General features: G+C 48.0%; 13 protein-coding genes across 13 annotated transcripts; 6 read left to right on the forward strand and 7 right to left on the reverse strand.

The window, feature by feature from the left end:
* Positions 1-3510: 3510 nt before the first annotated feature.
* On the reverse strand, positions 3511-4284 carry B9G98_01879 (Short chain dehydrogenase mdpC; the record flags this gene model as incomplete). Its single annotated transcript, XM_024808436.1, has 1 exon — positions 3511-4284. The coding sequence occupies one exon, from the start codon at positions 4282-4284 to the stop codon at positions 3511-3513; it is 774 nt and encodes a 257-aa protein (XP_024664204.1).
* A 2314-nt stretch (positions 4285-6598) lies between these two features.
* B9G98_01880 (ATP synthase subunit alpha, mitochondrial) lies at positions 6599-8221 on the reverse strand (the record flags this gene model as incomplete). Its single annotated transcript, XM_024808437.1, has 1 exon — positions 6599-8221. One exon carries the CDS (start codon positions 8219-8221, stop codon positions 6599-6601), a length of 1623 nt encoding a protein of 540 aa, XP_024664205.1.
* Positions 8222-8748: 527 nt separating this feature from the next.
* Positions 8749-9120, forward strand: B9G98_01881 (Cytochrome c oxidase subunit 6A, mitochondrial; the record flags this gene model as incomplete). The annotated part of the gene is made up of 1 exon (XM_024808438.1): positions 8749-9120. One exon carries the CDS (start codon positions 8749-8751, stop codon positions 9118-9120), a length of 372 nt encoding a protein of 123 aa, XP_024664206.1.
* Positions 9121-9358: 238 nt separating this feature from the next.
* B9G98_01882 (Protein phosphatase PP2A regulatory subunit B) lies at positions 9359-10717 on the reverse strand (the record flags this gene model as incomplete). Its single annotated transcript, XM_024808439.1, has 1 exon — positions 9359-10717. The coding sequence occupies one exon, from the start codon at positions 10715-10717 to the stop codon at positions 9359-9361; it is 1359 nt and encodes a 452-aa protein (XP_024664207.1).
* Positions 10718-11090: 373 nt separating this feature from the next.
* B9G98_01883 (hypothetical protein) lies at positions 11091-11900 on the forward strand (the record flags this gene model as incomplete). The annotated part of the gene is made up of 1 exon (XM_024808440.1): positions 11091-11900. The coding sequence occupies one exon, from the start codon at positions 11091-11093 to the stop codon at positions 11898-11900; it is 810 nt and encodes a 269-aa protein (XP_024664208.1).
* Positions 11901-11984: 84 nt separating this feature from the next.
* On the reverse strand, positions 11985-13217 carry B9G98_01884 (hypothetical protein; the record flags this gene model as incomplete). The annotated part of the gene is made up of 1 exon (XM_024808441.1): positions 11985-13217. One exon carries the CDS (start codon positions 13215-13217, stop codon positions 11985-11987), a length of 1233 nt encoding a protein of 410 aa, XP_024664209.1.
* Positions 13218-13783: 566 nt separating this feature from the next.
* B9G98_01885 (hypothetical protein) lies at positions 13784-14137 on the forward strand (the record flags this gene model as incomplete). The annotated part of the gene is made up of 1 exon (XM_024808442.1): positions 13784-14137. One exon carries the CDS (start codon positions 13784-13786, stop codon positions 14135-14137), a length of 354 nt encoding a protein of 117 aa, XP_024664210.1.
* A 311-nt stretch (positions 14138-14448) lies between these two features.
* B9G98_01886 (hypothetical protein) lies at positions 14449-15090 on the reverse strand (the record flags this gene model as incomplete). The annotated part of the gene is made up of 1 exon (XM_024808443.1): positions 14449-15090. One exon carries the CDS (start codon positions 15088-15090, stop codon positions 14449-14451), a length of 642 nt encoding a protein of 213 aa, XP_024664211.1.
* Positions 15091-15875: 785 nt separating this feature from the next.
* Positions 15876-16595, reverse strand: B9G98_01887 (Ribosomal RNA small subunit methyltransferase NEP1; the record flags this gene model as incomplete). The annotated part of the gene is made up of 1 exon (XM_024808444.1): positions 15876-16595. The coding sequence occupies one exon, from the start codon at positions 16593-16595 to the stop codon at positions 15876-15878; it is 720 nt and encodes a 239-aa protein (XP_024664212.1).
* A 420-nt stretch (positions 16596-17015) lies between these two features.
* Positions 17016-18491, forward strand: B9G98_01888 (hypothetical protein; the record flags this gene model as incomplete). The annotated part of the gene is made up of 1 exon (XM_024808445.1): positions 17016-18491. One exon carries the CDS (start codon positions 17016-17018, stop codon positions 18489-18491), a length of 1476 nt encoding a protein of 491 aa, XP_024664213.1.
* A 68-nt stretch (positions 18492-18559) lies between these two features.
* B9G98_01889 (RNA polymerase II holoenzyme cyclin-like subunit) lies at positions 18560-19414 on the forward strand (the record flags this gene model as incomplete). The annotated part of the gene is made up of 1 exon (XM_024808446.1): positions 18560-19414. One exon carries the CDS (start codon positions 18560-18562, stop codon positions 19412-19414), a length of 855 nt encoding a protein of 284 aa, XP_024664214.1.
* A 61-nt stretch (positions 19415-19475) lies between these two features.
* B9G98_01890 (Peroxisomal catalase) lies at positions 19476-21053 on the reverse strand (the record flags this gene model as incomplete). The annotated part of the gene is made up of 1 exon (XM_024808447.1): positions 19476-21053. One exon carries the CDS (start codon positions 21051-21053, stop codon positions 19476-19478), a length of 1578 nt encoding a protein of 525 aa, XP_024664215.1.
* A 1279-nt stretch (positions 21054-22332) lies between these two features.
* B9G98_01891 (Sphingosine N-acyltransferase lag1) lies at positions 22333-23433 on the forward strand (the record flags this gene model as incomplete). The annotated part of the gene is made up of 1 exon (XM_024808448.1): positions 22333-23433. The coding sequence occupies one exon, from the start codon at positions 22333-22335 to the stop codon at positions 23431-23433; it is 1101 nt and encodes a 366-aa protein (XP_024664216.1).
* Between the last annotated feature and the right edge of the window lie 15 nt (positions 23434-23448).

Here is a 23448-nt window from a genome sequence, read left to right on the forward strand (position 1 = left end):
GCTGGCTACAGCCCCAACACATAAATCGCTTTATGAAGATGAAATGACGCTCGCACAAGTATACCTCCCGGAATACCAGAAGGTGCAATGTGCGTTCAAAAACTCAATGATTCACGTCTGCAATTCACACTAACTATCGCGCTTTGCTGCGTTCTTCATCGATGCGAGAACCAAGAGATCCGTTGTTGAAACTTTTGATTTCGTTTTTTCAGATATAATAGGTAAAATAGTTTTTGTTACATTGGCCTTTCGGCCAAGCAATTTAATTGTTTCACAGGTGTAATATGAATCTCAATAATGATCCTTCCGCAGGTTCACCTACGGAAACCTTGTTACGACTTGTACTTCCTCTAAATGACCAAGTTTGTCCAGCTTCTGCGACTTCGTTGCGGTTGCCCACAAGTGAATTCGCATCCGGAGGCCTCACTAAGCCATTCAATCGGTAGTAACGACGGGCGGTGTGTACAAAGGGCAGGGACGTAATCAACGCAAGCTGATGACTTGCGCTTACTAGGAATTCCTCGTTCAAGAGCAAAAATTGCAAAGCTCTATCCCCAGCACGACGCAGTTTAACAAGATTACCCAATCCTCTCGGACAAGGTTATGTACTCGCTGGCTGCGTCAGTGTAGCGCGCGTGCGGCCCAGAACGTCTAAGGGCATCACAGACCTGTTATTGCCTCGAACTTCCATCGAATTGTCTCCGATAGTCCCTCTAAGAAGCTGATACTCAACAAATTGTTGACCCAGCTATTTAGTAGGTCAAGGTCTCGTTCGTTATCGCAATTAAGCAGACAAATCACTCCACCAACTAAGAACGGCCATGCACCACCACCCACAAAATCAAGAAAGAGCTCTCAATCTGTCAATCCTTATTGTGTCTGGACCTGGTGAGTTTCCCCGTGTTGAGTCAAATTAAGCCGCAGGCTCCACTCCTGGTGGTGCCCTTCCGTCAATTCCTTTAAGTTTCAGCCTTGCGACCATACTCCCCCCAGAACCTAAAAACTTTGATTTCTCACGAGGTGCCGAATGAGCTAAAATAACTACCCATCCGATCCCTAGTCGGCATAGTTTACGGTTAAGACTACGACGGTATCTAATCGTCTTCGATCCCCTAACTTTCGTTCTTGATTAATGAAAACATCCTTGGCAAATGCTTTCGCAATAGTTAGTCTTCAATAAATCCAAGAATTTCACCTCTGACTATTGAATACTGATGCCCCCGACTGTCCCTATTAATCATTACGACGGTCCTAGAAACCAACAAAATAGAACCATACGTCCTATTCTATTATTCCATGCTAATATATTCGAGCGAAACGCCTGCTTTGAACACTCTAATTTTCTCACAGTAAATGGCCTGACCTTTCTGCCACGCGATTAAACGCAACAGACGTCCAGGCAAAAAGAATCAAAAGTTCCAGTACGCACCGTGAGGTGGACCAGACTCCCAATCCCAAGTTTCAACTACGAGCTTTTTAACTGCAACAACTTTAATATACGCTATTGGAGCTGGAATTACCGCGGCTGCTGGCACCAGACTTGCCCTCCAATTGTTCCTCGATAAGTGGTTTAAATTGTTCTCATTCCAATTACAAGACCAAAGGCCCTGTATCGTTATTTATTGTCACTACCTCCCCGTGTCAGGATTGGGTAATTTGCGCGCCTGCTGCCTTCCTTGGATGTGGTAGCCGTTTCTCAGGCTCCCTCTCCGGAATCGAACCCTAATTCCCCGTTACCCGTTGATACCATGGTAGGCCTCTATCCTACCATCGACAGTTGATAGGGCAGAAATTTGAATGAACCAGCGCCAGCACAAAGGCAATGCGCTTCGAGAAGTTATCATGAATCACCAAAAAGTCCGAAGACATTGGTTTTTTATCTAATAAATACATCCCAAACGGGATTTTACGCATGTATTAGCTCTAGAATTACCACGGTTATCCATGTAGTAATGCACTATCAAATAAACGATAACTGATTTAATGAGCCATTCGCAGTTTCACTGTATAGATTGCTTATACTTAGACATGCATGGCTTAATCTTTGAGACAAGCATATGACTACTGGCAGGATCAACCAGATAACTATCTTCAACAGTCAAGAGACTGCCTAGTTTCCGAAGAAACATAGTTTTTCAAAGTTCGTGTTTCCACCCAGTCTCTGCACTGTCAGTTGTTACACTGCCAACACATCAACTGCATCCAATTGCCTTTTTGAGTTCCTCAGTTATAGTCCGCTAAGCAAAGCTTAGCATCAATAACTTGAGAGGAGGTTTCTGTCTACAAATCACGACCAATGTCGGCTATCTGTAGCAGTATGCCCCCGAGTGTTTTCCTGTAAATTCTTGCCATCGGCTAGTAATCCACAGAACCCATCAGTGCTTTACATAGCGCAGTGCTTGTAAAGACCCTTCAGGTTAACACCTTTGTAAGGTTGTGCTTGAGATTTCGTCGTTAAACGAATCAACTCTTTTCACAACCAAACTAGGCTGCGTTTGAAAAGAAACCAGACTGACCGTTTCCGATTTCATCTTTTGCTTTTTCAAGCTTTTATTTTCTTTTCATGAAGGTCATTTTGGCATTATTGAAGTCAAACTTTTGTGATCGTACCTACTTACTGACTCATGCACATGCTTCATACTTGGCGTTTTTCAGCTGACTAGATCGCGCAGTAATAGAACTTCCCAAGTTTCTGAGTGTTTTGTTTGGATATTTCAAGAAATATGTGTTTCTCTATCTATTTTGTCATTTAAAAATTTTCAAACTGTTTCGAACAGATTGTTTCTTCCGACAAAATGTTTGCAGTGGTACTAATTAATTCTGAATGCTATGTACTTGTTACCACATTATATTGGGGCATATATGCCTTTAAATTTGTTTTGCTTCAGTTAGTCTCCTCGTTTCTTACACTGACATAAATTGGTTAAGCGAGAACTCTGTGTCGAAGATAACAGATGCATCAAAATCATAAGGCTGCAAAAAATCGTCCAAAGCTTTAACCTATCCAAATGTGCCGTAGCCGTTGGCCTGCTCAGGATACCCTTGTTTCAATATATGCGTCGATTGGCCATCACAAGTGGTCTTCGTATGCTCTCATTTGCATGAGCCCAAGGAGGAGATCAAGACAGAACATAAATACGCAATAGAGGGGTAGAGCGATAGAGCGCGCTCTCAGTATGTGTGCCTGACTATTCGAGCTTCATCTAAGATGACGGAAAGCTCTTTACAGATTTGATAGTGACAATACATAAACTGGGTGAATTTATATTTAAGAGATCAAAGATCATGCGTAAATCAGACAACTTCGAAAGTGTTTCAACTTCATGTAGCATGCGGTTGGACCCAGTCTAGACGGGCCCAGTTGAGCCTGAAAATGATAGGCTTCAGAGGCGCTCAACAGCAGCTATCCATACTGAAGGAGGTAAATGTCAATCACCTAACTTGATATATATACGGAATCCTACGTGTTTTATTTTTGGAGCCAATAACCATCCCAATAGAGATAGGATATTATTTAGTAGTGTAGCCACCATTGATGAGGACAGTCTGGCCAGTCTGCCACCAGCCATCGGAAGCCAGGAACGAAACGAAAGGCACAATATCCTCAATGTGAGTCAGACCAGAAGGAGTTTTGGAGGACAGAGCGGCAGCAGTCTTGTGGTAAGCTTGGGCCTCAGGAGACTCCTGAGGGTAGAAGAACGGAGTATCCATGGGGCCGGGGCCAAGAGCATTGACCGAAATACCGCGTTCGCCAAACTCCTTGGACGCAGCACGAGTAAAGTGCTCGACCGCAGCCTTGGAGCCAGCATAGGTGGAGTAGAACGGGGTAAAAGCACCTAGCAGCGAAGTGACGATGGTGATAAGGCAGCCATCGTCGTTCAGGCGCTTGCCTGCCTCCTTGATAAAGAAATAGGCGCATTTGGTGTTGACAGCAAACATCTCGTCAAACTCAGCCTCAGTGGTGTCGATAATGGGCTTCTTGAGCACCTTTCCGACTGTGTTAATGGCAATGTCGGGCTTGCCAACAGCTCTCTCAGCATCCTCAAAGAACTTGGTGATTGCAGCAGCAGTGGTCAGATCGCCATGCAGAGCAACAGCCTTGGTACCAAGTTTCTCAAGCTCAGCAACGGTCTTCTCTGTCTCAGTCTTGGACGAAGCTGAGTTATAGTGAACAACAATGGCTTTCGCGCCCTTGGATGCAAAGTCCTTGGCAATAAGAGCACCGAGGTTCTTACCACCGCCAGTGATGAAAGCAACTTTTCCTTTGATAGTACGCTCAACCATTTCTCAAGTAGATGCAAGTGGTTTGGAGAGGGGATTTCAATGCTATTTATACTTGAGGACAGCGACTCGGTTGCGTAAGTGATGTGCCTTGTGCATATGCATGTAGGGCGCGCTTCGAAGTCGCCTCCCCCCCGAGCTGCAAAGGTGGAACTAAATAACATATAGTAGCTATAGATTTTAGAGCTTGGAAGATGTGTGAGACTCCAACACAAAGTACGACTTGGAGTGCTTAACCTGGTGTATAGAAGCCCTTTTGCTAAACCACCATCCATTTGCTCCACATGTGCCAATAATTGGCGTGTTCCAAAAGTCCTGGTCTCAGTGGCGCTGGATCACGGTGAGGGACTTTTTCATAATCAAAGCGATGGTCATGCGTATACAAACAATATGCAAGTCTTTCCTGCAAGGTTCAACGTCGTTGACGCTTACCGCTGGACTCCAGTTCTCATACGACCCAACTAAGCGGATAACAAAAAACATATTTGATTTAAATATATATCACGCTGTTCCTCCTAAACATGTACAACCAAACCTGATCGTCAAATTGTCCCACATCGGGCGTTAGAGCCGTGAGAAGCGTTGTAAGGACTTGGTTATCTCACTGGTAAAACGCTAGACACCGGCTTCATTCGCCGGTGACGCGTCTAGAACGTTATGAGATCAGTACCACATCAATCAGGTCATGTAAAAACATGAAACTATACTCAAAAACTGAAATTAACTTGACAATTAGGACAAAACCATGTTTGAGGTGGCATGCAGGCGCATACATCTGCGTAACCCTACTCCGAAAATGCATGAGCAATCGATGAGCTCTATATGATGATCAGTTGCACACCAGCTTCATACGCTGAAAAGTTTAGATTTTCGACGTATCATCTTACAAACGGTTTTCAGTCCCAATATTCTTGGCTTAGACCATCTTGTGCCACAGCTCTAGAATTCCACGCAAAGGTAGTGCGTCACACACAAACTGTGTCCCCTCACAGGTGCAGATCCTTATAATTTGATGCAGTGGATGTGTAGAAGTAAGGCAGTGTAGAAGTATTACTTTCTTCACCTAATTTGACACTGATGTTTTCCCTGTCGGTTATGGATTGATGGGTTTCGCCTGTTGCTCTCAAGATAAATCCATTCGAGAGCAACTCAAAGCCGTTATGGAAGAGGTAATCGATACAGGCCACAAAGCCTCGCTTGCTCGATGTATCTAATTTAAAGAATTTCCGAACTTCCCGAGTACACCCAAAAGCTCGGAAATTTTTTCGAATTTTATCTGACTATGCGGGCAAAGGGGATATGTCACTAAAGTCTACTATTAACAGTCACTTGGTTTCAGTTAGCGCTTCTAAGGGATTAAACAGCTGTTGGTGGTCTAAGTGGGCTTCAGAAGCGACTTGTGTAACTGTGAATCATCGGATTTTAACACGATAGGGCTCCAGATGGATGTAGACGGGTTTGAATCGTCACGGTGTAGATACCAAGAAATTTTTTCTAGTCCTAAAAATGGGGTCGATCACAAGACCTTCACTTTTGACCTTAGATACCATGTAGAATGACCCGTTACAGTGCTATCCCATGTTCAATGTTTTATTTGATCAATTTCAGTCGCCTCTCGCGAATGTTTGGAGTTGAAGCAAGCTTCCGAGAAGGCAATACATTAAAACAAAGTAAAAATACTTGAATGGCTTCGCACATATTACATTTGTTGGGATATACTATATCTGTTTGGAAATCTACGACGGATCTTGTTGTGTCGGTGTCGGTGTTGAGGAACAGGCATTTATCAACGCTTTGAACTTCGCTGGAAGTCTGGTACAAATCTATCTGTCAAAATCGTACCCCAAATCAAAATCCCAGTACAAATCTAGCCTGCTAAAATACGGAGATTTAATAAGGAAATAGAAGCCTGCAATGTTATGGTCGCGCTTGGAGTAATAAAATTGTTTGATCTAAGGTATGTTTGCTCTAACTAGTCTAGATCAGCAGACAGTTAAAGTCTCAGTCTTGAGAAATTTTGAATAATCCTGGGTACGTGGATATACTATGCCAAAGCTTGGTGTATTTGTCGACGTACGACTCAATTTGACACGCAAGCGAAAATTTAGGAAACGAAAGAGAATGTAGCTTCTGGTTTCAACTGCCTTTTGTCGAATGCTGATCTCTCAACGTCCTCGATTACTTAAGCTCAAAGATATCTAGTGCTACACAGTAAAGCTGGTGGTGGTATTGGAGCAACGAAGAAAATTAATGGAGAGAAAATTGTGATTCATTCAACAAGTAATAACCTGGTTACTACAAAAAGCGTCTCAGCTATCTATTTGAAAGAAGAAGTGAACTCCTCAGTGGCCTTGCGCAACTTATCAAGGTTCTCCTTGGTGAGCTCACCAGTCTTGTTGATGGCCTCGATGATATCCTTGTAGTTGACGGACAAGTACTCACGGAACTCGGCCTCGTAGCGCTGGACCTCGCTGACCTCGATCTTATCGAGGAAACCGTTAACACCAGCGAAAATGACGGGAGCCTGAGCGGAGGCGGGCAGAGGGTGGTACTGGGGCTGGATCAGCAACTGGGTAAGACGCTCACCACGGGTAAGAGTCTGCTTGGTAGAGGCATCCAAATCGGAACCGAACTGGGCGAAGGCAGCAACCTCACGGTACTGGGCCAAGAACAGCTTCAAGGAACCGGCAACCTGCTTGACGGCCTTGACCTGGGCGGCGGAACCGACACGAGAGACGGAAAGACCGACGTTAATGGCGGGACGGATACCCTTGTAGAACAACTCAGCCTCCAAGAAGATCTGACCATCGGTAATGGAAATAACGTTGGTAGGAATGTAGGCAGACACATCACCACCCTGGGTCTCAATGACGGGAAGAGCGGTCAAAGAGCCGGCACCGTAGGTATCGGACATCTTGGCGGCACGCTCAAGAAGACGTGAGTGCAGGTAGAAGACATCACCGGGGTAAGCCTCACGTCCAGGAGGACGACGCAGCAACAGAGACATCTGACGGTAGGCGACGGCCTGCTTGGAAAGATCGTCGTAGATGATCAAAGCATGGCGGCCGTTGTCACGGAACCACTCACCCATGGCACAGCCAGAGAAGGGAGCCAAGTACTGCAAAGGAGCGGCCTCAGAGGCGGTAGCGCTGACAATGATGGTGTACTTCAGGGCATCGTTAGCCTCGAGAAGCTGAGAAAGCTGAGCGACGGTGGAACGCTTCTGACCAACGGCGACGTAAACACAGTAAAGCTTCTTGGACTCGTCGTTACCGGCGTTGAGGGGCTTCTGGTTCAGGATGGTGTCGAGAGCAATGGCGGTCTTACCGGTCTGACGGTCACCAATAATCAACTCACGCTGGCCACGGCCGATGGGCACAAGGGCGTCGACGGCCTTGAGACCAGTCTGCATGGGCTCGTGGACGGAGCGGCGGGGCAAAATACCAGGAGCCTTGAGCTGAGCACGGCGACGTTCCTTGGCGTTGATGGGGCCCTTAGCATCGATGGGGTTACCGAGGGCGTCGACAACACGGCCGAGCAACTCAGGACCAACGGGAACATCGACAATAGCACCAGTGCGCTTGACGGTCTCACCCTCCTTAACCAAGGCATCGGAACCGAACAACACAATACCGACCTGGCCGGCCTCCAAGTTCAGAGCCATACCTTTGACGCCAGAGGAGAACTCAACCAGCTCCTCGGCCTGGATCTTGTTAAGACCAAAAACACGGGCAACACCGTCACCGATAGACAGGACACGGCCAGTCTCATCAAGAGAGGCCTCGGTGTTGACACCGCGGATGCGCTCCTCAAGAATGGACGAAATCTCGGTGGGGGCGGCCTTGGCGTAGCCACGGGCAGCACGGGGGACAGCTGCGGCACGACCAAGAGCCACTGCGCCCACGCGACGAGTAGATTGGCGAATGGCGGATCTAAACATTTTGTAGATGTGTCTGCGAGACGGGTGAAAAAGGCTAGGGCATACTCGAATATAATAGGTCATCATTCCCAAACTGCCGGGTAAGATCCGCGCACCGCCGATTGGTCAAACCGGGTTGGGTTGCCGTAGTAATGGCGCCTGGCTCCGGCCGGGGCCGCGAAATAGCAGGCTTTTTTGAGGTTTCACAATTGACTGCTTCCTGGCCAATTTATCCCTGCTCATCAGTTTTGCGTTCCGGGCAGTCTTGCCCTTTGAACATGCGTAAAACCCCACTCCTTGAATTTTTCAGTGCATGCCCTTGCCCGAGCTGCTTGCGACAGCCATTGGGACAACCTCGTCCGTAGTTTGGGGGACTAGCTGGGAGGGAGGACTTTGTTCTAACACCCCCCAGCTGCGGTTTTTATTGCTGGGGGGAAAGGGCCCTCGCGGCAGGGTAGTGTTCACGTGATGTCCAGATTAATCACCCCATACATTTAATATGACCAACCAATCCCAAGCTTTTTTCTGTAACCACACACACTATAACCATGTATCGTCGATCCGCCGTCGGCAATCTTGTATTCAAGCGTTTCAACTCCCGTCTCGTATACCAGCCCAACGCCGAGCGTGCTCGTGCTTTCAAGGAGACCTATGAGCAGACCACCAACCACGGCAAACACTCTGCTAATACCTGGCGCAACATCTCCCTCGCTTGCGTTCCCGTGATGGCTGCCTGCGCTTGGTACGTTTACGGTCGTGAGTCTAGCCATTTGTCCCACGTCAAGGTTCAATCCAAGCAGCCTGACGACGCATGGCCTACTGAGTTCGAGTACCAGAACGTCCGCTCCCGTAAGTTCTTCTGGGGTGACGGTGACAAGACCCTGTTCTGGAGCTGGGCCAACCACCACAAGAACAACTAGTCGTAGCTTTCTAGTTTTATTTACTGACTCGTCTTAGTTTTATCTTTAATCGATCGCTGCCCGCATCATATATATACTCTTGTCACGGGCCAGTGGCCATATGCAGGGCTGGTGATCAGGAGGAGGAGGAGGCTTTTGATCCTGCTTGTAGTTTTTTTTGCTGTTTTGTTTGGTTCTGCTGTTAGTTACCGGGCACCCTCGAAACGGCCAGCGGCTCAGGGTGGAGACTAATTTGCCATCAGGAGGGTGCATTGAACACGAAGAGGTTGTTGGTCGCGGCAATGGCGACGGTGTTCTCGTAAGGGTGCCAGCTCAAATGCAGAATGTTCTTGCGGAAATCAACCTGCTTGCGGGGACGTCGCATCATATTCACACGCGACCGGCCCTTGGATTTGGGTGACCCGCTTCGCTTGCTCCGGAACACATTCTTATCTGCCTGTAGTGACACGACAGTCTCCTCGTGGTCTGGTAACAGAGCATTGTTGTAAATCTGGAAGTTGTTGGAATAGGATCCCGTCATGATCGACTTGGAATCACCCGAACACACCACTTCGAACTTGTCAAAGATCGAGTCTGATTCATAGGTCGCACAGAGCATGTTGCGAATGTTTTCATGAACTCGAATTGTTTTGACCGGTTGGTGGTCCATATTGATATCCCAAATCTTCACTGTCATGAAATCTCTAGCAATAATATACCGTCCATCGGGGGAGAATTTGATATCCGAGATTGACGAGGTGATTTCAGTGAAGAACGAGTCCTGCAGTGGGTCCCAAGTATCTTCAAATACTTTGGCATAGTTGTCACACAGTGCTCTTTCTCGCATGTCTGCCAGTCGGACATTGCCCTTGCAGGTTGAATACATGAACAAGTTGCAACTTGTAGGGTGGCATTCAGTGGCCGTGATGACCTCGGTCAGCTCCTCCATACTGGCCGGCCGGGTATCCACAATGTTGAAGCTTTGGTTTGCAACTTCCAGATTCCATAAATTAATCCGCAGATCGTCACTTGACAAGAACGTTTCGTTGTCGCTATTAGGACTGATCGAGTTAATGTGATAAGTGTGCGCATTGGCATAGATGCGACGGGGGGTCGTGGCAATGATCGTGTCGTGTAAATTCATGCGTGGCAGGTGCAGCTGCTTCATATCTAGAAAGGTCTCCGGAGGCAGGATGTCAGTGCCGTTGTTTTCCGCCACCACCCGCAAATTCTTCTGAAACACCTTCCATAGCTTTATGGTTTTGTCGTTTGTGGATAGAAGAAACAGGGCATTATTCTGCCGTCTCAGCCACTTGATCTGGTTGATTTTCTCCTCAATCTCAAGACTCTTGAGGTAGTCGAACTCTCGGTCATGGCTTTGGAATTCAGTCAAAAACCGGTACTCTGAGTTCGCCATCTTGCCACCATCCTGTCGCTCAAACAGGACTACTCGCCCACCGCGGTCACCCGTGGCTAGGTAGTCGCCTGAATGATCAAACTCGGCGGCACTAATAACATCGCTTTCCGTAATACTGTCAATATCACTTTTATCGCCAAAACACTGGCTGAACGTCCAGTTCTGGGTGTCGCTGTCCACAGCTACTCGTCCTCGGCCCATTATATTCCTGTTTTGCACAATTAGTCTGCGTTCTTTTCCGTGTGCTTGTTTCCAAGTTTGCTAAACGTTGTTCTAACTGGGGACGACCAAAAAAAAAAACCTGGCTAGCGAACGCAACGAAGACCTTCCCCAGCTGACTAACGGGTTATTAAATGCCGGTGCTGGACAATGAGTGGGGGGGGTTGAATCGAGCAGGTGGAGCTGGTATTTTTTTTCTGAAAATTCGGCCGCAGGTCTCTGCTTCTGTGCCTAGTAGCTCGTCGATTCGGCGGTATTCTTGAACTCGGTTCCACCGTAATTGCACACCAGTTACCAAAAGTGTCCTCCTCGACTTAGTCAAGCTAGGACAGTCCGTATTTTTTTTTTTTCAGCCATGGCCGAAGAGTCCAATCAGCCTAATGACTCGCCCAAGCCTGGCCGTCTTGAGAGCCTGAGTGGGCGTGGATCTGCTGGCCCTGGATCGTCAAGGCCGTCTCGGGGAAGATTCACCCCCAACATGGTTGGTCGTCGATCTAAGGAGGATCGAGAAAGCACTGCACCTGCAATTAAGCCGGAGCCCAAGAATGATGTCAAAAAACAGGAACAACAGCAGCGTCGTAAACCTCGTAATAACGGCGCTCGAGCGGAGGCTGCTGGCCCGCTTGCTGCTCCTTCGACGGTAGATCCCCGACGCAGTGGTCGCAGCGGCAGCGGAGCAGGCGGCGGAGGCGGTAGCGCTAGTAGAACTTACTCTGCAGCCACCTCTTCTAACGCTGCATTGAGTTATGAACTAGAGGATGGAGGGCTGGATGTCGGAAGTACTGGAATCGACCGGCCATTCTTCCCGATCCGAGCTCAAAAAAGTGTCTCTGGGTCTGAGCAGGATGAACAAGACGAATTCGATAAAATCCCCGAGCTGGAAGAAGACAAACTGTACCTTTTTGAGTTGCCCGCTCTCGAAATTGAAAATACAGATGAAATGACTGACTCTGAAAAGGGCATCGTCGAGGGTCAGATCGGGACCCTCCAGTATCACGAATCGGGTAGAGTGACCCTTCTAATCGGGAATACGGCTATGGATGTGTACACTGGCGCCAACGTCACATCAATTGAGGATGTTGCCCTCATGGAACCAGAAACTGTTTCAAGACTAGGCCAAATAGACGAACGGTTTGTCGTTGTACCAGATGTGAGCCAGTATTAAAATCTCTATTGCGAGCTGCTACAGATGAAAAGAAAGTGTAAAGACTCATATTTATGCCTAGTATATAAATAATTAAAAAAAAGGTCAATCACGATGCTGGCGATTAAACCGCTGGCGGCGTGAATGAACGAGCTTCCGCCAGCGCTGAGTGAGACGACCACGCAAATGAGCGCTGGTGGTTGGTTCACTGGGGTCCTGGTCTGGATTCTGAATAAGGGCCAAGTCGATACGACACAATGGGCATTCTGAAGACTCGTTCAAAAACCACGGGTCAATACAGTCTGCATGGAATCTGTGCTTGCAAGGAAGCTCCCGCAGAATTTCGTTTTGGTAGAACTTTTCGAAACAGATGGGGCACAGGTCCTCCTCTTCCGTGACATATGTGGCAGCAACTTGGGTATCAAGAGGAGCATTTTCTGGCAAAGTGAGATGCAATACAGGAACGGTTGTTTCTTCCATCTGTTCTTTGACAATGGGCTTGTTCTTTGTGTTGACAGTGGACGTGCTAGAAAAAACGCTGGTGGTTTCGAAAAATTGCTCTCCGGCCTGCGAGTTTCTTGTCGGCTCTTCTGGTGTCTCCTTTTGAGGGCTGGCCTCGTTGTCGACTCGAGTTGGCTCCGCAACCCGGACAAGCGGGATGGAGTCCAGCACCGCTCTGGCCAACCCTCGGGCCCTTGTGGCATAGGGAGGGCGGTAGCCAAGAGCTTGCGCATCTGGGATGCCATATCTTTGGGGGTTTCTGTGGAATCGAATAACCCCAATCATGACGACAGTGAAGAGTGTTACGGCAATAATCACCATGATAATGCAGACTGCCACCAGAGCGTTGTTTGAGCTTGTTTTTGTTTGCTCAGTTGAAATCGTGGCAGAAACAATGTTTTTCGAGTTCAACAGTGTCAATATTTGACTCGAAGCTCCTGTTGAAAGCATTGTGAATAAGTTAGGGATTTTTCGGTACTTTGCGGGGCTCGAAGTGTCAAAGGTGCATCCGCTGCTGTACCGCGAGTAGAAAACGACACATGAGGCGCCGCCTGAAATCAATTCGTCCATAAATTTGTTTGTTTCCGTTGAGTTTGTGTCGCACGAAACAAACATCATCGTGTTGCCAAAGAAATTTTCTGGGGTGGCCAGGTAGAATTGCTGGTTAGTACACCGTTCAAGGCCAGTGACCACGGATGAGATTGGGCTCACAGAGACCGTCGCGAGCTGTGCTTGAGAGCTCGAGAATGTTATGGAGAGCGAAAAGCTCGCATTGGAGGCCGCTGCTGGTGTTTCCGACGGATCCAAGATGGCGGTTGTATTTTTAGAGTCATCCATCGTGAGTGATTTTGGTGCCCCTGTCGCGTGCGCTCGGAACTTCGACTTGAAGTCAAGATGGTGCGGTCTCAGAAAAGAAACGTTTCTATGCTTGTGGTTTTGAAGCCTCTTGCGGAAATAGTGTGTCAAGTTGAAACCAATGCGTTGTACTTACTTAGCCAAAGAATACAGGGAAAGGGCTGGGCAATGATCAGCGGTATTGGAGCTTAATCGTATCTAGATGCGAGTTAATTTGCTGTGTGAAAGAGAATTCGACTGCGTGGTCTACGCCTGGCTGTGTGGGTGGGGTTCTGTTCTAGCCTGCCCCAACTAGCGGTCCAGTTGCTTGAAACTGCAGCTAACTGAGGCTGATGCAGAAACCACAAACCCTTGAATTATATAGGTTAAGGGTTGGAGATTAAAGGAAGAGGATCGCAGCCCGACCGACGACCGAATGATGGATGGCTAAACCATCCGGGCTGAGGAGGGATGACCTAACCCTGGGCCTAAGCCATAATGTCCCAAAAGGTAGGTATTTTAACAAAGGCCTTGTTCTCGTTTCATGATCTTGTAGAATTGCCACTATAATGCCGCTCGCCAATTTTCTCACTTACAGCGCCGGGTATGTTCCGGCAGCAGATGTTGAAGCACAGCGCAGATGCTACGACTACCTTAAGGAAACAATCGCTATGCTCAAAGAGAGAGTAGGCACTCCGAAGGAACAGGAAAATGATAAGTCACAACTCTCTCTGCTCAAGGATCTGGCCTCTGTCACCGACGTAGCTTCTGGTTCTCGCCGATATAAGCGCGCCCATACGTTCTGGACTTACTGGGACAAAAGCAAAGACCGAATAATTCGCATACACGAGAGCACGTCGGACAATGAGGAGATCTTGACCCAGATTGGAATTCTTGAAGACGGCCGCTATTACAACGAGTAGTTTGTTTGTTTCGGTGTTTACATTGTCTAGGCGCATGTTTATGGTCCGTTATAATCATTTCATAGTTCACGCCCCCGGCCGCTTATGCACGCCCCGCGCCTCCATTTAGCAACCCGGTATATATTCACTTCAATATGATAATAGCACTATGTGATTTCATGTACTTTTTCAGGTATTTTTATTTTTCTTATTTCCAGGTTATTTAGCTTTTTTTTTAATTTGCAATAAAAGTAATTTAAATCAGAGCTTAATTACCAATTGGTAGATAAAAATGAAAGGTATAAATATGAATTTTTTAGGAGCAGTGTTCTTTAAACCCAGTATCGTCCAGCCTCGAGGTCCTCGATGATGGTATCGCAGTCCTCATCTTCGCCCTCTGCAGCTTCAACCACTGCATACTTGAGTGCATCCCAGCGTTTCCAAAACTGAGACGAAGAGTCCGGATCCAGGCTGTTGACTAGGTCGGTCATAACATACTTGGCATGCAACAGACGAGCCTTGAGTCGCATCAAACGCATGCTTTGTGGTTGCGCAGATACGGACTCCCTGCGAGATGAAACCTCGAGGTCGTCTTCGGAAATAGGAGAGCACGGCATGTACATCTGCTCCTCTGCATGTGACGTGCTATCGCAGTACTCTGCCCAAACGGCATCAATTGCACTTAGCAGATAGTCAAAGCAGCGCTGCCTTGAGCATCGGTCTGACTCGGGCAGCATGTGGCTCTTACGCCGGCGTAAGAGACTGCGGGAGAGGACAGAGCTAGAAACTTCTCCTTCGTCATCATCGCTGCTGTCGTATTTGGGGGAGGGGGGTTTGGCGGCAGGAACGAACGTTCTCCGACGTTTTCGCTGGCCGCATAATAGAACTGACTGACCGTCAGATTCGTCATCACTGCTCATGGCGTGCTTGCCTTGGGCAGTAAAGGCTCTTTGCTGAGTAACAACACTAGTCATTCTTTTTTTGGGATGAAAGGGGGAAAACCTTTGTACTTTTCCTGGTTTAGGGTATAGGTGACAGGGTGGCAAAGAATTTATTGACCAATCAGCTACGATGGCGTGGCAATGGTCGGTGTACTAAAGTACGTTAAAAGCGGAGTTTTGGTTTGAGACTTGCTCTTTTGTGTGTTTCAGTTAACCTTGGCTCTCGTGCGAGTTCCGTGGCGTCTGTAAACGGTTGTGTGTGGGCGGGCTAAAGTCGATAGCTCGCGAGCAACTGGGCCTAGTGAAGTAAGTCCCAAGGGTTTGGTGGTTGAGGAGGAGCTCCGGTTGCTAAGTGGGATAAATGGTTGCCAGGCGGGCTGACGAATCAAGCCCATATTGCATCCGGGTAACCCGACTGGTCCGCGTAATAAACTATTGCAGTTCTGGTGAATTTTCTGTCTATTTTGTTTAATTCAGGGGGTGGTTGGCTCTGATTTACGCGGGAAATGAGTGTTTTTTATTCTCTCTGTCGTCCGACCATTATGCAATCTTCTAGTCATACTTTGGCCCGGGCGCCGTGCTCGGCGACGGGCGTATTGTTGTTGATTTATTTAATAGACTAGGTTAGTTTGCGCGTATTTTCTTGTCGTCGTAATTTTTTCGACTTTTTTTCCTGCCTACTTTCGCAAACGCCGCCTCTTGTACACCTTAATCTACTTTCTTACCCCAGCTTCATAATCTGTTGTGCATAGATCTCCGGAGGATTGTGCGAGGTTTCGAGGGAGAGATATTTTATACAAATAGCATAGCGTTTACAACTACAGAATGTTCCATGCGTCCTCGCAGCCATGGCAAAACTTCGAACAAGCCACAGATGCCGATAGGGGGTACGAAGACACACCGATTTTTTCATCAACATACGCATCAGCAAAGTCGTCCTTACCGCGGGCAATTGCACCGACAAAAACACAAAGACTTTGGTTTTTGTCCAGCGTCTCGACGTAGTCTTGGACTCTCTTTACTGGTGCGTCAAAAGAAAGCGTCACTTTTCGGCAATTTGTCGGCAGGTGGTCTGTGATTGGGTTTTTGATCACCTTCAATAGCTTCTCCTCGCTATTGACAGATCGGATAGAAAGCTGATGCAACAACTGCACCATAAGTCCACTGAATCGCTTGAACGTGCGAGGAATGCGAACAGAAGGGTTAACCTCGATCAAAACACCCCGCGATGTGTGAATATAAACCTGGAGTTTCCCTGCCTTGTTGATGGGAGAGTCCAGCAGCGTCAAAAGACACTGATGGGTAATGTCTGGACGGACGTCTGAAATATCCCGGTTAAGCTTTTTTAGTAGACCCTGGTGATCGTCACAGTTGAGAAGGGCAAACCGGTCACCACCTGATGATGAAATTTTATATGTTTCCAAGCAGGCGCCCGATAATACTACAACCAGTCGTTGGGTATCTTTGTCCTTTGAACTCAAATGCTTAGGCGGCTTAGGCACAGAGGGCACATTGTTAGGTTCGTCCTTGGCTGTCATTTAAATATTAAAAGGTCGAAAATTGCCAGACCTAAGCTTCCTACCTAAAGTGAGATGGGAAAAATAATTTCATTATATATTAGTAAAGGTGATGCATATGCCAGGCACGATACGATAAACGCGGATAGAGGCTGATCGGGGCAACTAGAAAAGGTTGGCAGTTGCAATTAGAGCGTTCACGTCCAATCGGATTAAACCAAGCTTTTAGGGTGCTAGAGTATGGCGATAGAGGCGTTGAAAAGCACGAACCGCCTTCTCGATCGCGAAGATCCCGAACCGAGTCAACTCAAGTGTCCGATTATAGTCACAATAAACAGAAATCAGCAGAGTACTTCCTGCAATAGATATCCGATCAATCAATAGAAGAGTCTAGTTAGATCCGAACAGGCTTATAAATTTTTTGACTGTCATCACAGCGGTATGCTCCTATCGGATAGCGACGATGAGCTAGATGTGAGCAGTATAAGAACGCAAAGAACGCCCCAGAGTAATTACAATGATGAACTCAAAAAACAAGTATATGAAAAGGCCGGCGAAAACGCGATATTACGCCAGCAGCTCACGCTTCAGGCTTCGAAACACAATGGCGCCATCAACGATTTAATAAAATCGCACCAGCGAATAAACGAGTCTCACACCTCCGAGCTTGAAAAGCTCCGAAGTCAGCTGAAAAGCGTCGAGTCGGAGCTACAATTCGCTAAAGAGGAGATGCGAATGCGCTCCGTAGACACCGCCATGAAATCTGAGCCATTCACCATGAAGGCCACGCCAGCTCGTTCGTTGCCACCCAGATTCGCTGACGGGTTTGTGGTGAAACGACCAAAAATATCCAAAGGAAGAACCCCGGAACCCGCTCGGCCAGATGCTGCTACAGGACTTTTAGCGATAAACAGTCTACCCCATGAAGGAAACATCGTGACTATACAATTTTTATATGGAATCCCTCATCCTGAAGATCCGCGAAAAACAATTGGTGCGGCAATTGCTGCTGAGAACAACCCCGAGGGCCAGGTGAACGAGACGATGAGAACCATCTTCAAAACGGATTCGCTCGAAGTGAAACAAGCGCTCTTGATCCTCGTATACGGATTTTGTCAAACTGGAGTTTTTCCTGAACACGAAACGCTCATTCAGCTCCAGCAACTGACAGTGGATTGCCTTCGAGTGCTCAAACCTTTCCCACCAATCGAAAACGCTATTGGCGAGTTTGTAGTCAAGAGCATGGATGCAAATCTCTTATCCACTATTTTGTACTCACTGGATGTACTGGCCTGCTTTCCAGATCCTGGGCCAACCCCTGAGCTGTTTGATCTCATAATTGCCTCGAAAATACCGGCCGTGATAGATCGAGGGTTCGCGATTTTTTCATTGAGTCCTAATGTGGTTGTTGAAGAGCGCAGGCTGTTTTTCGACGCCCCACCAGAACCAAAACTGGAGCTCTTATTCGGCGGCATACTTGACAATAAAGTACACGCAATGGGACAGCACAAATACTCCCAAGAGTACATTTCGTTGAATGTGCAGCCAAAGGACGTAGATATGGAAGAAGTCGTACGGGAGTCCTACCTCAGTCAACGGGCTGCTGGTATATTACTTGCTGCTAGCCGGCCACCGTCCAAACTGATCCGAACCGAGGTGGAAAACATCTTCATTTCTCAAGTGGATTCATCAGTCACCGTGTCACAACTTGTCCTTATATCTAGATGTGTCTGGTACCTCTGGTCGATCCTCGACAGCACGACACGCACCGGTAATACTGACGAGCTAGTGGTTGCCTGTGCTCAAGTTGCGTATTCGCCAGAGTACCCCAAGCAAGTAACCATGTGGGCGCTGGATATTTTACACCAGTTGGTAGACCCGGCTGAAATGAACATCATCGCCGACGAATTAAGCTAATTTATTTAACTATTGCATCAACACCACTCTTTGCACCTATTTCTCTCGTCGCACTACGCTGGTTTGTCATGTCTGCAGACTACTGGCGGTCGACGCAAAGAGAGCGATGGAAGTTTACCGCCGAACAGCTGTCGAAATTACACCAAGAAGTGTCGCACAATGATCTCAAGAGCGGTATTGATGATCCATGCCAGGCGTGGGACGACCATATAAGAATATACATCTACAATCTGGTTCAAACGTTGGGTCAACGACTCGGCTGTCGCCGCCGAGTTCTCAGCACCGCGCATGTTTATTTGATGAGGATTTTCACCAAAATCAGTATTCATGAGATGAATATATTTTTGTTGGTCACGACTGCGGTTTACGTTGCAGGAAAGACTGAAGAACAGCCCCAACATATCCGCACAATTTCCAACGAGGCTCGGGTGCTGTGGACTGACTACATGCCCAGCGAAGCCACGCTAATCGCAGAGTGCGAGTTCTATATGATCGAAGAGCTCCACGGATGCCTGATTGTTCACCACCCTTACCGATCCCTGTCTTTTCTATGTGAAAGTATGGCAGATACTCATCCGTGGCTTGTTTTAAGCAATGAAGAGTTCCAAGGCATATGGGCAGTCATCAACGACAGCTACGCCAGCGATATTCCTTTGATGTATGCTCCGCACATTATAGCGACATCTGCATTGTACATGACCCTCGTACTACGGCCCCAGCTGATTCGACCGCCTCGACCACCAGACAAAATCAAGGCCCGAATCGATGTTCTCGCCTCGTACCTTGGTAAGAGTGCAATTGACTTGGAAAAGATCGCAGAGTGCGTTCAGGAGCTTGTCAGTCTTTATGCCCGATGGGAGACTTATGACCAGCGACAAACCCATTTGCGAGTACTCAAAACTCTGAGCCTCGAGAAGCCATGATGAGAGATTATTTATTTTTTTATTGACATGTATGACCTTAAAATTTTTGGCATTGCAAAATTTACATATTAGGTTGCTTGCGAGGAGCCAGGGCCAAAGTGGCAGCTCGCAGACGGCGACCCAACTCAGGGTTGACGCGAGCGAACATAGCAAAGACCTGGTCTTGGATATGGGGCTTGGCGCCCTGGACGTGGACGGACAGATTATGGACAAGGGCATCCTGCTGGTTGGTGCGGCCAAACACCTCCCACAGCTGGCCAGCCTGCTCAAAGTCGGCGTCGGTGGCCTGCCAGTGGAAAGAGGTAGCGGCACCGTGCCACTCCTCGCTGAGGGTGTTGGACGGGTTCAAGTCCTGACGATAGGGCATAGGAGCGAACGACGAGGGATAGTTGGGCTCAGCACCGTTGTTGCCGTCAACAGACATAGGACCGTCGCGGATGAATGGATTGTGCGCAACAGGGCAACGATTGACCGGGATCTGGTAAAAGTTAGCACCCAAGCGATGACGGTGAGTATCGGGGTAGGAGAAAAGACGCGACTGCAGAACCGGGTCAGCAGAGGGCTCGACACCAGGGACGGTGTTGGAGGGCGAGAAAGCAGCCTGCTCGACGTCAGCAAAGTAATTGTCCGGGTTGCGGTCAAGAACAAGACGACCAAAGCGACGAAGAGGGAACTTGGACTGGGGCCAGGTCTTGGTCAGGTCGAAGACGCTGAAGTTCTGCTGGCGAGCCTCCTGGGGGCTCATCACCTGGACGTAGCAGGTCCACGAGGGGAACTCGCCGCGCTCAATGGCTCGGAAAAGGTCCTCCTGCGCGTGGTCAGGGTTCTCACCTGACATTTTAGTGGCCTCCTCATTGTTCAGAGTCTTGATGCCCTGGTCAGCCTTCATGTGAATCTGAACATAGTTGAACGAGCCGTCCTTCTTGACCCATTTGTAGGTGTGGCCGGAATAACCGTGCATGTGGCGGAAGTCAGCGGGAGTGCCACGGTCTGAAAACAGCACCATCAGCTGGTGGACGGCCTCCTGATTCTGCACAAGGTAGTCCCAGAACATGTCAGGGTCCTTGAGGTGGGTTTGCGGGTTGCGCTTCTGGGTGTGAATGAAAAGCGGGAACTTGGACGGGTTGCGGATGAAGAAAATCGGGGTGTTGTTGTAGACCCAGTCGATATTGCCCTCCTCGGTGTAGAACTTAGTTGCAAAGCCACGAGGATCACGAGCAGCATCCGCGGAACCCATCTCACCACCGACGGTGGAGAAACGAGTAAAAGTACGGGTCTTCTTGCCGACGCCATTGAGAAAAGCGGCCTTGGTGAGGTCGGAGACATCGTCAGTGACCTCAAAGTACCCAAAGGCACCAGATCCCTTGGCGTGGACAACTCGCTCGGGAATACGCTCACGATCAAAGTGGGCGAGCAGGTCAATCAGGTGGTGGTCCTGAAGGAGAAGAGGCCCCGGAGTGCCAATCTGTTGCGAGGCATACGGGTTGAACACCGGGCAGCCATTGGAGGTCGAGTAGGGAGCAGGGTTCATTTTCGAGACTATACGACGTGCTAAACCACCAAACAAACCAGGGTTTTTATAAATATGCAGGCACTGTGTGCTGACGGAGAACACCTGCGTCGGGAGAGGGTGGTGCATAGCCTCGTCTAAGTGGGGGAGAGCTCAACGTGGATGAAAAATGGCGAAGACCAGCGTGCTCGTGGCTTTTAAAGGGTGAAAATTTCGGTTGGGACGCAAACTAACTGTATTCGGCACATAATCTACTAAAATACTTGACAACTTGCTCAGTGCATGTGTTCGGCCATGCCCGAATGCCCAATGACTGTTCAACAAATCCAAATTACAGATAGTAAAGACCTCCCTAGAACGAAACCCTAACCTGAACACAATTCTAGATTCTGGCCTTCCCCGGATCTTTCCAGGTCCGACTTTCTCGTGATCTGGGGTTCTTATCTGTATGCCGGTAGGCACCTCGGCCTTTTCTGCGCTTTTAGACTTGCCCGCGTTCTGTGCAATCTATTTATGAAAAGGGTTGTCGTGGCAATCATTGTTGCAGTGTTGGGCGTACTGGCCTATGCAATTGCGTCTGGAGAGTCAAAAGTAACTAGAGCCGAACTTTGTTATGAGCCGCAGGAGGGGCTTACTATTTGTGCAAAGACATCGCATGGCTGTTTTTTCCCAAGTCTTCCATGCATCCAAGAAGCAGTCGCCATGGTTCCCAAATCAACGGCCGTGTGTATAAGGTTTTCAGACGGCGATGAAAAATCGGCTCAATTTGCCGTTGGCTCATCTTCTGAAGCAGTGAGGAGCTTGGTTTGTCCAGAGTTTGTCGATGAAGAGCTTCAATTCGTATGTAGATAGCTCATTTGCAATGCCATTACGCCAAAACTATGCGCAAAACCGGTTCCAAAAAATTGCTCGCTTGGACCGCATCAACATAAAACCAACAATATGAGTAACACATCATCATCAGATTCAACAACGTGGGCGTGTGGCGCAGTGGTAGCGCGTGGGCTTTGCATGCTTAAGGTCTCTGGTTCGATCCCTGACTCGTCCACTCTATTTTTTGTCAGGCCCTCAGCCAAAATCCCAACGAGCCTACTAATATGCAGGCCCCTCCAAGAAATTTCACCTAGATTTAACGATACGCGCTATGTTACAAGCCCGTCACAGGCCAAAAAAAGCGCAACGAGACCTCATGGAAATCAAAATTAAACAGAAAGCGAGCTCATCTGTTTGGTCACTAATTGAATAGATATCAATGCTCTATATTTAGCCATATATCAAACCGGACATTTGTGCTCCGTGGTTGCCTAGTCAGCGCTGATGAAGAAAAAATCAGCATATGCCTTACTTTTTTCTAGACCTTGTCACAACACGAACAACGGTTTGACCTGTAATATTTCGCCTCAAATCCATGAGTGTAGAGCAAAAAAATGCCACCATAAGGCGGCGAATGGCACCACAGGAGAAAGAAGAGGAAAATCTCAAGAAAAGCGGGAGTTCGCAACAGCCACGCGTCCCCGATGCCACAAAACCGCCAGATATCATCCGGAAAAATATCGAGCTGTACCAGGGCCAGCTTGCTTTCACCACCGGATATTTCAGTATTCTCGCCATTGCAAGTCAGATTGAAAGCTTGAGGCCGTTTGCAGCGCCCTTTTATAGCATTCAGCACCGGATTGGAGATGGCTCCACCGCTCGAGAAGGCTCGCTGGACGTGTCCTTTGTTTTATCAGCGCTCGCAGGCCAAATTGGAATGCGGGCCATATTTTTATATCTTTTCACCAAAATTGCACCCAGGTGCGGCATCCACAAACCCAAAGCTATTATTCGGTTTGCCGAGCAGTCGTGGTGTCTCGTCTATTATTTCGCATCGTTTGCGGTTGGAATGTCTCTCTTCCACAACTCAAGCTTTGGATACAACCTGGAGCTCATGTGGAAAGACTACCCTCACATCGAGCTTGATGTCAACGTCAAGCGCTTTTACCTGGTGGTCCTGGCGTACTGGATAAGCCAGCTGTACGTTCTCCATGTTGAAGAGCGCCGCAAAGACCACTACCAAATGTTAACGCACCATATTATTACCTGTGCGCTTATTATTGGAAGCTATATGAGTTATTACACCCGTATCGGTGTCGTTGTCATGATAATCATGGATTTTGTAGATTTCACTCTGTCCCTGGCCAAGGTGTTCAGATACCTTGGGTTCGAAACACTATGCAACCTCACGTTCCTAGCATTTTTGGTAAGTTGGGTCGTCTGCAGACACGGAATATACCTGTATCAGCTATGGTACGCATTCTATGTCGCTACCGACCTCATCAAGAACAACTGCAAGAGCGACTCATTCGGACGCAAGTTCTGCTTCGACCAAAGTTCACATAACCTCTTTGGCGTGCTTATGATCATGCTCCAACTAATTTCCGTCATGTGGCTTGTCATGATCATCAGAGTGCTCGTCAACATGCTCCGCGGAGGCTCTGCTGAAGACTCCCGTAGCGACGACGAAGATTGATGTTTGCACCTCCAA

Source organism: Wickerhamiella sorbophila (genome assembly GCF_002251995.1).
Source record: "Wickerhamiella sorbophila strain DS02 chromosome Unknown contig3, whole genome shotgun sequence".
Lineage (NCBI taxonomy): Eukaryota > Fungi > Ascomycota > Dipodascomycetes > Dipodascales > Trichomonascaceae > Wickerhamiella > Wickerhamiella sorbophila.